This window comes from Scophthalmus maximus, chromosome 3 (genome assembly GCF_022379125.1).
Source record: "Scophthalmus maximus strain ysfricsl-2021 chromosome 3, ASM2237912v1, whole genome shotgun sequence".
NCBI lineage: Eukaryota > Metazoa > Chordata > Actinopteri > Pleuronectiformes > Scophthalmidae > Scophthalmus > Scophthalmus maximus.
Genome location: NC_061517.1, coordinates 16,477,501 through 16,490,888, shown reverse-complemented (window position 1 = coordinate 16,490,888; position 13,388 = coordinate 16,477,501). Strand labels below are relative to the sequence as shown.

At 42.2% G+C, this 13,388-nt stretch overlaps 1 protein-coding gene across 1 annotated transcript; it reads right to left on the bottom strand.

The window, feature by feature from the left end:
* Nucleotides 1–1,952: 1,952 nt before the first annotated feature.
* On the bottom strand, nt 1,953–8,827 carry actr5 (actin related protein 5). The gene is made up of 9 exons (XM_035645575.2): nt 8,406–8,827; nt 7,802–8,043; nt 7,388–7,557; nt 6,892–7,109; nt 6,530–6,694; nt 5,865–5,969; nt 5,513–5,652; nt 5,241–5,373; nt 1,953–4,554 (listed from the first exon to the last, which is right to left on the bottom strand). Exons 1-9 carry the CDS (start codon nt 8,787–8,789, stop codon nt 4,225–4,227), a joined length of 1,887 nt encoding a protein of 628 aa, XP_035501468.1. The 5' UTR covers nt 8,790–8,827; the 3' UTR covers nt 1,953–4,224.
* Nucleotides 8,828–13,388: the final 4,561 nt, after the last annotated feature.

Sequence of the window (13,388 nt, the reverse complement as noted above, 5' to 3'; positions counted from 1 at the left end):
AACAGCAGAGATTTATTCTTATATCACAATAACTTTGTCAGTGTCAGCAGACTGTATAGGAAATCCCAGAGTGAGATGGCGCCAAGGTGCCTCCACCAAACCTGTCAAAGCCGTGTGTGTGTGTGTGTGTGTGTGTGTGTGTGTGTGTTGACAGCTGGTTTTTAAATGATAGCACAGGAACTACCTGTTTAGTATGAAACACTCCTGTCGGGTTGAAAGGCGGCTCTGGAAAAAAAAGAGGTGGGGTTCAAATCAAATATAAAGGATTCAAAAAGTGTCAAGTTATCACGGTGGTAAAAAAAAAAAAAAAAGTATGAAAACACAGACAGAAACTTCTCAAACTGTTCATGCAACATAGTTCACTTACTTAGTCAAATACTTACTTAGTATTTTCATGGTATACATATATATATTTTTCTAAATCTTTGGCTAAACATGCTGCCTTTTCGTAACACTATTGCCTTCTTCGAGTCTTCAAATCAGTGGAACAAATGAGTTGATGATAGAGAAGTGGATTTATTCAGCAGACACGGAGGAACAGCCTCTGCTTTATTGAAGTTAGTTACAAATAGTTTTACAGCCCTTTTTGCAAAATTACAGGAATAGAGTGATTTATACCCAAGAAGAGACACATTTTGAGCGGAGTATCCCTTTAACATATAAACCAAGTAGTACTACAGAAATAAATGATGTTTAAATAACAATAGGCCATTAATGACACAGAGACTGCAGCATGTTCTCTGTCCAGGCAGGAAACGTCAGGTCTATTCTACTTAATACTTTCACTGTACAACATGTCAGAGTGAAACCCTGAACCCCCTAACCCTGCCACGATTTCACAGCTAGAGTCACTGTTAATTTGCAGATTGGTATTTTACATTTAAAAAATCCTATAATCAATCATTGCTATCAGATTAAAACACCAGCAAGTGTATATATACAGGTAATGGCTAAAATCAGCTCCAGTGGAATTTTGAATGCACGACTCCGACTTGCAATTTAGTGTATTTTTGCAGCTGCTAATTTATGTTCGGACTAAATTAAAATGACAAAACAAACTTATTCTAATTCTCCATATTGTTCCATCATTTTCTAATTTTTCATACGCAATGACATTTGATAAGAATGCGTCACACAATGTAGGTTCAAGCTTTTCAACCGTATTTCCACTCTGGGAACCCGGGAGTCACTCACAGATGACTAATGACATGATCCCTCACAGGCTTCCCACCCTCACACAAGGCTCTGCAGCAGTCTGACCACATTACAGCCCAGACTGAAGAGAGGAAACGTGGACGCAGTGAACTTTGTCTGCAGCAAACATCGAGCTGGATTTTAACTCCTGAACTTGCAGCTACTGTACCTGGTCTATGTACTGTAACTATGCCAACAGGACCTTCTGCTTACAGGCTATTTTAAACTCGGTAACCATGAAGACCTTCCTGTTCTGGTGGAAGACAGAGGGAGAGACAGAGAGAGAGATGGAATCTGTTGTTTTCTTCCAGAATTACTGTGAATTTTCGACAGGCTTACCTATTCCACTGGGAAAATGAAAGATGATCGTGCAAACCATTAAAATAAATCTCATTGTGTATCTGTCACACTGCCAGCTCTGAGTTCTTTTACTTCCTTCTCCCCTCCAACACAGGTTCGTGTGACACAAGCTCGGCCCTGTCTGGTTGTTCCTGCTGACCTACCATACTGCAGTCTTGTTTAAAAATACACAAGATCCCCGCACGGTTTATCTACAGTATCACTTGAGCTGCACCTAATGATGACATTTATTGGTCCTAACAGGAAATCTGTGACTCGTACATCACAAAAACACCTGTCAAGGTGGTGACGGTGCACAGAGCAGAGAAAAAAAAAATGGATGCTAGAGGTTGAGCAAAGGAGGAGGAAGTATGAACGTGGATATAAGTCGGCACCATGACCACCCGACACATCTGTTCTTTGTTTTGGTCTTTTATTTGAGCCACAATTGTAAAGGCTCAAGAAGCACCACTATCATCTCTGAATATGATGACTATCAAATATGTATTTCTCAAAGACTCTCATTAATAAGCTTCAAGATCTGCTTGATCATGGGGTAGAACAAAACCAAACCGCGACACAGCGGCAGCTCGATAGGCTGAGCGTGATGACTATGCATCGTATGGAAATGAACATTTAGTAACAACAGCGATTGTTGACATTTTTGTGTCGCACTTGCAGCTTTAGTGGAGTTTGTCTCCTAAATATCATTAATAAAAGCCTTGATGAAAAGGGGTGTAGCCATAAATCCTAAATCCAAATAAATCCACTTTACTTACTTTTACACAGATAAAAGATATTGCCTTGTTTTTTCACTTTGTAATCCCTCTTGTTAAATTTGAGCCTAAATCTGCCTGTTTTGACTCTGTTTAGCCCGACTGCTGTAGAAACCAGACCACACTGCGTGTGTGAAAGGATGAAAGAAGAAAAGTGTGTTTGTTTGTGTATGTGTGTGCGTGCGTGCGTGCGTGTGTTACAGGAGAGGCAGAAACAAGCTGTCTTGAGTTTTTCAACCTTCAGTTTACCACCACATCATACTGTCAGGCTGCCGAGGTCAGCTGGGTTCATGACGTGGACCAACTAGGAGCAAAACAGCAGTTCAGCAAACACCTGACAGTTCCACAGTGAGGCTGAAAACCTTTAGATCAGTTGAAAGTGAATTGAGCTCCGCACGTTATCCATAAGGTGTCCATAGTATCAGATTGTCATGGTTTTTTCTTAATATCAAGCTGATCAAACCATCGGTTTGTAGAGTTGTTCGTTTAAAAGAAAGTACATTTTGTTATTCGCCAAGCACCGCGTCAGTATCAGCATTACTGAAAACCTTCCGTAGTTCAATAAGATGAAACCCCTTTAAGAAAATCTATTAGAAATTACATTAGAGGCCTGTGTTGTACTGTATAATGGATCTACTTGTGTTGTTAACAGTGCAGTCGCACAGCTGAAGACATAATGAATAGATTTTAGTTCATCTGTGCCATCTAGTGGTACAAAACACTATTCAGCCACACACAGGCAGCATTTAAAAGGACAGTTCACCCAATTTAGTAAATGAAACTTGTTCTCATCCCTAGAAAAATGTTTGTGGTTTTACATGTCAAGCTTTCGAGGCATTTACTTGAACAACTTAATTTGCTATGTTCTTTCGACTATCCAGAGTCATGCTGAAAGTGTTGGTTTATTTATCGACCGCTGCAGAACATTCTCTGGTCCCAGGTTCTCAAATGTGATTTTGAAGAAATCATCCCCAGCGGTGGGAAACAGTTTCTGCATTTGTCAGATAACACAACTAATCGATTAATCTAAAGAATAGTTGAAAGATTCCAAAATAGAAAAAATATTATATATCATAGTAGCTATGATCCACTCACTTTTTCTAGTGAGTGGAAAAACACTGTAAGAAAACAAAATGTCTTTTCATCTGTTACAAGTGGCATCAGACATCAGCCAGACTGTCTTCTCACCCCATCAGTCAGTCAGAAGCAAACAGGCATTTCCATCAGTGAAAATCTATTTTTCTTAAAAACATAAAAAAAAGCTAATTCTATTTATATAAAGATACAAAAAATATATACATATTCCAATTGGACATGTGAGATAATACATTTGATGCCCATTCAATGTGAACAGTCTTTTAAATTCCTGAAGCATAAAGAAAATAAGACAAATCAGTATTTCCAAAGCCAAACAGGTCCAGTCATGATAATACAAGTGTTCAGAGGTGAGGTTCCCTGCAGACGGAAAGCACAGGACAGGAAGTGTGTTCATCATTCAACACTCATAAAATGTTAATACAATTACTGGACATAAAGAAATAATAATTAATTAATTTTCAATTAATTCCTTTATATAACTACTGATCTTACACCGTTGTGTGTATGTGTATTATGTCCACAGAGAAATGCCATCAACAGACCACATTGACATACTTCATGTGCAGTGACAATCATGTGTAGACAGGAGATTTCCCAGCAATCTGAAATATCAACAACAAAAATAACCTAATTTATCTTTACTCCTTCAGACAATCTTATTGTCCTCTGATTTACTGTCTGGGCGATGTTGAAAGACGAGATTGGAAACGGAAACAGATGTAGAAGCACACAAGTCAAACTGAATGAGAGTGGATTCACCACAGAAAATAATAAAAACACTTCCAAAAATAAGACTCATGATGTCTGAGACCTCAGTTTAGGAGGTAACCATAGAAACATCAGCAGCGACAGTAGAAGAGGAGGGACTCGGCGCAGACGTAACCGTGGGGACAGCAGCAGGAGCTCCAGTTGAAGTCAGTGCATTGCTGGAGGAGGGCTCCACGGGGCGAGCAGGAACCGGTTTGACAATCTTCAGGGGAATGAAGACGTTGGAGGCACAGTGTTCACTCAGATACTCGCCTCCTTTCTCCTCATAGTCCTGTCTGCTGATCCATCCCTCTGCCGCTCCTCCTCCAGGGGGATGCTCCAAAGCCCAGTCTCTCGCCCCGTACCAGGCGCCCAGGGCCGGCTGCGACGCCATGGTCACCTGGGAAGGAGTCAGCCAGAGTTCCAATGTATTTGAAAATAGATTTTCTACCTTACCTGAAAAGTATTTGGCCAGTTCAGAAAGAGGAACTGGTTCCCTGTAGTTTTGAATTATTTATTTTAATTCATATCACTACTGATATGAATTAGTCCAGGGGGGGGTCACCCTGGACAGATCGCCCGCCTATCGCAGGGCCACATACAGAGACAAACAACCATTCACTCTCACATTCACACCTACGGTCAATTTAAAGACATTCTGCATGTCTTTGGACTGTGGGAGGAAGCCGGAGAACCCACGCATGCACGCAGGAGAACATGCAAATTCCACACAGAAAGGCCCTGGTTGGTTTGAACCGGGATTCGAACCCAGAACCTTCTTGCTGTGAGGTGAAAGTGCTAACCACTACAGCCCTGGATTGACATTAATGGATAATTTATATTCTGTTAAAAAAAAACCCACAGGGATCGAACCATTTCAAATTATTTGTATCTTCTCATTGTTAAAAACAAAAGTGTGGCAAAAATCTCAATTAGATACAATCAAACATGAAGGTTTTTCTAAATTGTGAACAAAATTAGTCAACTTCTGAAACGTGAAGTTGGATGTGATTCAGAACATCATGGTTTGGCACATAACATAAGGTATGTATTATGATGAAGTATTAAGAAGGATATAGGCCGTACCTTGAAGTGTGACTGGAAGGGCCTCATCGCGAGCAGCTCTCGCTCCACTCGCTCCTTCATCCCGGGGTACTGCATGTTCCCGCCCGTCAGAAACACATTGCTCACCAGCGCCTCCTGCTGCTCTGGAGTATACCTGTATGTAGAACAGAAGAATTATGAAAAACAATCCAACGTTACAGTTGTAACCGTTCGCATGCCATTTTTCAAAAGAACTATAGTTAATTGGAATGAATAATATGTTATAGATGCTGAGTTTCTGTGCGTATCGTTACCTGGCCAGAACATACTGCAGCGTCTCCATCAGTCCCATTTGGTCCTCTCCGGTCAGCGACGGCTGGAACATGATCTCTGGACAGCGCAGACGCTCGGTCCCTACGAACAGCTGATGGTACTCCGCCACGCTGAACATGGGCTGGAGACAAGATTAAAGTCAGTCATCGCGGATATGAATATGACACCAAGTTCCAGCCCATGAGCAAAGTCTTTTTCATTACTGATCTGGCGCAATACATTATAAAGGACAAAATATTTATCTCACACATCCATAATATATAATTGCTTGCACAGGATTAATGAGGATCTAAAAAATATGTGTGGCAAGTTCCAATTTCTCTGTGCGACTACCTGAACCACATTAGCAGGCTTTTCAGGCAGCACGTCCTCGGGAAAGTCAGAATCCATCAGCGTCACCGCGTCTCCCTCGTCCATCGGCTGATCCAGCTCAGACACCTGGCAGAGAGCGACAGAACAGCCTCAGGCGATATGTCTGCCGCAGTATGACCAGTCCTCAAGAGCCCCGCAGCACATTCACAGATATGATAATTAATTACTGAATCATTCGGATTTTACTGCCGCTCAGTGGCACCTAGGTTTATCAGCTTCTGTCATTTGACAATGTTTAAAATGTAAAAAATTGACATTGTAGCTTGTATGAATACTAACAGATCGACCACTTTGTTTTATTGTTGTATATACATACGTAAATACTCATATAACACTGTTGCACTCTCTTGTTATCTCCATATACTTATATTTATTAATAAAAGTTATGTATAACAAAACGTTTTGTTATACATGCAAACCAATAGTTTGAAACCAAAAACCTGTTCTCCCATAATTTTTCTATCCTAATATCTTAATATTAACCACTCAAAGAACAAATAAAATATTTTTTCACATGAATTACCACATACAATAAACAAGTCACATAGCCTTAAAATATGGGCACAGCACTTAACAGTAAAATAACATATCAAGACTTTGCAGTGTCATTTTTCTTTTACACCCACCTCAATTTTCCCCTCCGCTCCATCACTGTGCAGAAGTTTCTGTCTGCCCTGCTCCACAGCCAGCTGCAGCTTGTTGATGTACGACTGCAGCTCCTCAGCTGAGTCCATGTTGAGCTCCACCAGGCTCTTGTGAAACTGATCCAACAGGCCGTCGTCCATCAGCTCCTGGACACACAGAACTCTAGTTAGGGCTACATGTTTTTTTTACACATTTGCAGTAGTGAACACAGACATCTGAGTTGCCCGTCTCTTAATTGTCTTCTATGTTATCGGGAGTCTTAGTGTACGCATATAAAATACCATTAGTAAAAAAAAAGAGCATTACATTAAACCATAGTACCATGATGCAATAGGTTCCTTGCCTGTACTGCCATAAGTCTGTCCAGCCTCTCTTGGTCCTGCAGCAGCTTCTCCTCCCGGCGGCGAGCGTTGATCTCCTGAAGGCGTCGGAGCTGCTGAGCTCGTCTCTCCTGCCTCTCCTCCACACTCACAGAGCCGCCCGGCACCTTACCCGAGAAGGGAAGTTGCATGCGATGAACCTCGCGCTCATAAAACGCTGGGCTGCGCCACTTTTCCAGCTCTGTATGGAAGAGAACATGGTGGAATGGAAAGTTAGTTAAGGAAGAGGAGAAGAAAAAGGGTGTATATCCTCATGTTGTCTTCTATGTCCTTTAATCCATGTCCACCTGCAGTTTCACCAACCTCAATAAAAGTCATGTCAAAATTAAATTGAGAGTCCATCAACTATTCACAAACTTTATGGTCATTTGCTGTTGTGTCTTGGAGCAGTGAACACGCTCAGTGAAACTCTCAATGGAACTATGTATACATGTTTATTTTTGCACCGACGCATTGTACCTTCATGATAATCTACGGCAGTGTAACTGTGTTCGTGCAGCAGCTCCTCCATGCGGCTGAGCGTGACGGCGGCAAGGTGACCTGGATATTTCAGGTGGAGGAGGCGCTGCAGGTAGGATGCGGACTGGCTCCCCGCCACATTCACACGCTTACAGTTCACCGCGTCCAACCTCGAATCAAAACCACAGACAGTGTGTGTGTGTGTGTGAATGATTTCACTCAAAGGAGTCCAAAATAAAACAGAAGTTTATCAGGAAAGTAACAGACAAAGTAGATGATTTCAAATTGAAAGCACAGAAGTACTTTTGTGTGTATGAGTGTGAGTGTGTGTGTGTGTGTGTGTGTGTGTGTGTGTGTGTGTGGTGTGTGTGTGTGTGTGTGTGTGTGTGCGCGTGTGTGTGTGTGAATCCTAACCTGCCATTGATAACTGGCAGGATCTGTGAGCAGTGGAATCCCGAGGACAAAACGATGCCAGTGTGTGGCGGCGGCTGGATGTTCCTCTGAGCGTTGTTGTGGTAGAGACTGTACAAGCCGTCCACGCCGTAGGAGACGTGCGGGACGCGGTAGCACTCGAACAGAAGCTCCGACATCATCTGCCGACAGTGCAGCGGGTTGCAGGGCGCCTCGGTGAGCACGAGGGGGTGTTCCACGCCGCCCTGCGGAATCATGGGAAAGTGATGCAGTGAGATCATCTGATCATCACTGACATTACATATACAACAGAAATGGCCAAACATTACCAGTGTGCAGTCGTGTGTGTGTGTGTGTGTGTGTGTGTGTGTGTGTGTGTGTGTGTGTGTGTGTGTGTGTGCGTGTGTGTGTGTGTGTGTGTGATTAGAGCTCATTTAGCTGGAAAACACTTTATTGCCCTCAAAATATCTTCTTTTCAGGAAGCGATTTTGGAGAACGCTTGTCTCCCACTTTGATAATTAATATCATAATGAAAGGATGAAGAGATGACGTAACAAATGGAAGAGGAGACACGGACATTGCGCTCCCGATGCTCCCGCGGTCATACCTCAGAGGCGATGCCCAGGTGTGTGAACACATGGTCGAACATGAGCTCCTGGATCTCGAAGTTGACCACCACGTTCCGGTCGAACTGGCTCTTCAGCAGCCACCGCAGCGGCTCCAGATTGGGGATCTCGTTGCCGATCTGCGTCTCGCTGCGGGCGGCGCCTCTGCTGCGCGCCGCCACCGACCTGAAGAGAAGCCGCGGCGAGTCGGACTCGGCCCCTGGTGTCGCCCAGCCAGCCCGGGTCTGGAAGGAGCCGTTGTCTATCACTATCGGGGCCGGCGTAGGAGTCAGACAGCCGGCGGGCAGCTCGAAGACCGGGTCGGGAGAGGCTTTACAGTCCTGGAACGAGAAGATTTGACAGACCGGTCGCTCTTTGGAAGCCATTTTGAACGTGTGCTGCTGCAAAACAGCTCCGAGTGGAAGCTTGGTGTCGTCTTGTAGTTCCGCCACAACATAGAGGCGTTGACTCTTTACAGAGCAATATGCAGGAAAAATATTTGAGCGCTAACTACTAAAATAAGAACATTTGTGGAATATAAAAGAGTGTGATGAAATACCAAACACTTTAGTTGTTTTCGAAATATGCCCCACATTTCTATTATTTATATTCCAATTTTCAGCAACAACAAAAAAAATTAGCCCAGCTGTTTGTCTGTTCTGCAAAAAAAAAGGTTGGGAACAGTATTGTGAATAAATACCGTATGTATGGGCATTTACAACAAACGAGAATTATTAGGGATAAAAATACCCCACTTTCACCACCAGGGGTCGTACTGCTACACTGTATGTATATAATACAGCCCTGTGAGATGAGACATTGGCTCATCCTCAGTAAATGAAGGTAAACTGTCGGACTGTAGTCGCACAAGCAAGATATACAAGCATCATAAATTACTGTTTGTATGGGGAAAAAATCATTTTAATTCAAACTGCTTTATAAAAAATTGCTGTTGCCATTTACACTAGAAATTCACATTACTGTTTAAATTTGAATCTGATAGAAAAATCCTGCTGCTCAGCCAAATCCGCAGAACTCCAATTCAAAATTCTGTGGCAAGCCCAAAATGTCCCTTAGATGGAAATGATGCAGCCACGCACAATCAAACATTTGGTACAGCAGTTTTTCCAATCTGTATACAAAACAAACAAATCTCATAATGTTGTTATCATCAGTCGTCATCACCTGAAATTAGGGGTCGGCTGGGAATATTGGGCTCGGAGGAATAGATGAGGGTTCCTTTTTGAATGTAACCATGTGAACAGAAATTTTTCCTCAGGCCTGAGATTCCTGATTTCTTTCTGTCTGCCATCCTGTTACTCTCAGCTGACCGGGTGGAGCCTCAGCTGGTGATGTGGGACACCTGCACTTCAGCTCTGCTGCTGCTGCTGCTGCCCCAGTTCACACATTCAGTCAGTGGATATGTTGGAGATCCCACACTGGGATAACCTGTATAATCCGATGCAATACAAAAATATGATGAAGAGTAACAAATGTACGTGGACAAAAGTATTGCTTGCTGGAATTTCTGTGTGCGCACTTTATTTATCAATTTCCATAAAAAGCTGGATGTATTAATACAACTCAAATAGCAACACAGAACTTTAGAGTTTCATTCATAAGATTAATGCAAGAGATGTATAAAATGTGAAATGTAATTTACGTTGGATTAAAATGGAAGCGTCAGATTGTAGCCTTTTTTATTCATTCTCGAGTATTTCTCAATATTATCACATCACAGCAGTCTTATAAATTCTATTTGAAATGGCAAATATGCAAAGTAAAGATATATCAACTTTATTTTATGTATGAAATATATAATAGATATTAGATATAATTTACATATTAAGTATATATGTAATATTCCTATTGGATAAAATGTCTATCGGCCTGCAATATTTTGTTCAATCTATTGTATATTGGATTCAAATGTCATCTCCATTTGGATATGTTATATTCTTACTGTTTTTTTAACTTATAATTTCATCATGTGTATATAATATTACCATTATTTTAGAGTAAGTTTGTTTTCTAGATTGAGAGGGTTTATTTCCTGGAGAGCACTGATATTTGGGATCAGGGGATGTGAAGGATGAAAGAAGAAAAAGTGTGTGTTCGTGTGTGTGTGTGTGTGTGGGAGGGGTGTTACTGTATGAAGCTTGATGGTGTGACACTGAAGCATGAGCACAGTTCAGTGCTCAGGCACAAAGCTCTAAGTGCCTACCGTCCCCCTCCTCCTGATGCTAATAAGCAGATCTGGGTCAGCTTACTCTCTCAAACTCAAACACACACACGCACAAGCACACACACACACACACACACACACACACACACACACACACACACACACACACACACACACACACACACACACACACACACACCACAAATCACATCCATCCACTCATCCACATTCTTACACATGCACATACGCCAATGATCAATTACAACCCCATCTACTTTCTCTCCTCTACAACACACAAACAAACACACACACACACACACACACACACACACACACACACACACACTGGCGTCCATTACTCCAAGGAGGCAAGACATGACATTGTGCCGCTGTCCGTGCACGACCCGCGCAACCCTCTGCTTGTTGTGCTTGTCATGCAGGCAGCAGTGATGAGGCACAGGGGAACTAATAGTCTACGGGCACTCTGGGACTGCCATGCATGATGACAAGCAGCGTCCATTTTGTGCTGGAATGAACAGACTGTTAGTTCCCATCACTGACAGGGAGGGGAAGGAGAGGGGGGGGATGTGATGTTAGGAAGGGCCAATCAGGTCGAGTGTTCCTCAACAATAAGGTCTGATCATGTCTTTCATTAAATTAAGAAAAAAAATGCAGCATATTTAGAATTTTGATTTTTTTTTTGGAAAAAAATATTTTTTCTGTTTTTTTACTTTTACATATTCTCTTTTGAACTACAATATCTGTTTTCCTTGCAGTTAAGAATCCTCTCCCCTTAACCCCAAAACCACCTGCTCAGTGTTTGTTTTAGGGGAGAGATCTGTGGTCCGTTTTGATTTACACACACTTATGGAATCATTTCTATTTCGTTGTCATGACAACAGAGAACTTTTATTTTGCTAACATCAGTGTTGCAATTCAAAATATACACCCATATTGTGAAATTATGATGTCACAATAGACTCATGATCACTCTGTGTGTGTGTGTATGTGTGTGTGTGTGTGTGTGTGTGTGTGTGTGTGTGTGTGTGTAATGGAATGGTAGTTGGAGGAACAGAGCCCGGTTTACATAACAATCGTGACTACGAGCACTTCTTATATATCAGAGCATCACTGCGGACAAACCCCCTGCGACCTCTATGACTCCTCCGCACCCTGTCACGCCTGTGTCAACACACACAAGCGCGCGCGCGCACACACACAGGCGCGCGCGCGCACACACACACACACACACACACACACACACACACACACACACATTCTTCAACTTTGAGACACATACACTATAACCTCTATCTCTTTGTCTTTCTCTGTCTTTACCTCACACACACACACACACACACACACACACACACACACACACACACACACGGTCTGTCACTATTGCTCTCTTCAAATGGCCCTGTAAGCCCAGCAGATCTTTTTGGGCCATGGATTGATTAATGTGTTTGTGCACCTGTCACTATTAATGCATTCATGCATGTGTGGGAGTTCGTGCATGTGACTGTAAGTGTGTGTTGGAAGAATATTTCTAGATATTAAAAAAGTTAAATGTGTGTGTAGAGAAAATGGAAAGAGTCCTCCCTAAATCTGTTTACGCAGTCACATTATGGAGACTTGTTTTCCTTTGGTCCCCATTAATCTGATTATTAGACTTTAAGGTAGAGAGCGTGTTAGGATTACGGTGAGGGTGAGAGTAAGGGGTAAGATTAGGATTAGACAGGTTTTAGTTATGAGCGAGTCTCCAGGAAATTAATATAAGTAAATGTAATGTCCTCTGAAGTTGATGTGACAGAGACAGCCTAACCGTGAAACTGAAGCAAAATGTTTGAATTCAACCAACAGTAATTGTGTCATATACTATACTCTGCCTGATGTCAAATTGTGTGGAGTGAAAAGGGATTCTTTTTAAAGAAACTATTGTGAAACTATTGATCCTGCTCAATTTCAGTCTGAACCTAGCCAGGGTGCAACGGCAACCATGATGAATTTAAATTTTGAAATTGACTCATTTGTAGTTTTCTACAGTGCCCAATGGAAAAAAAAACCTTAGGAATCAGCAGTGATGAAGATCTAGACGCAGATGCAAAAATATATTATTTCTATTATCTAAAAAAAGATACATTTTATCTTTGCAGCATTGAAAGAAGCAGGCTCTGTTAAATTGTTGTGTGTAATTTTCATTTTTCCTGTTTTTTCCCCACCCACACAGGGAAAACACGGTTTGGCTTTTAATTCTGCTCACATCCAGACAGGCAAAACTTTAAGACATATAATATGATCTATACCTGTGCTGGGAAAATCTCTTTCCCCCAAAAAATCTCACATACATACACACCCTCACACGCACATGCACACACACCCTGTCCAATTACTGTGGCCATGGCAACTATCAGAGATTATTGCTCCCAGTCAGGGCTGCACGGCTTTTAGACGAGGCGGTAAGCCCCTCCATATCTCAGGCCTACACACACACACACACACACACACACACACGCTGGCGTGCTGTATATACACTCCCCTCTCTGAGTGTCTCTCGCTCTCTCGCTCACACACACACACACACACACACACACACGGTGCCTGAATTAATCCTTCTCTTTGTAGCCTTAGAAGCTAAATTGGTCGCCACAGCAACCAATCTCCAAACCCTTTCAAAGAAAAAAGGCAGACTGCAAATCCATTTTGTCATGAGGAAGTCGCTCAGAAATGCATCTATGTCGCCTTTGAGAGAGTTTAGTGTAACACGGCTCTATTTTTATCGCAGTATTCGTATAATTAT

What these genes read in the sequence shown, in the direction of transcription:
- actr5 (XM_035645575.2), bottom strand. Translation starts at nt 8,789, where the DNA reads ATGGCTTCCAAAGAGCGACCGGTCTGTCAAATCTTCTCGTTCCAGGAC. An exon ending in ACCTGGGCATCGCCTCTGAG is followed by an intron (nt 8,044 to 8,405) that starts GTATGACCGCGG and finishes ATGATTCCGCAG; the next exon opens with GGCGGCGTGGAACACCCCCT. An exon ending in ACAGACTTATGGCAGTACAG is followed by an intron (nt 6,695 to 6,891) that starts GCAAGGAACCTA and finishes CTGTGTGTCCAG; the next exon opens with GAGCTGATGGACGACGGCCT.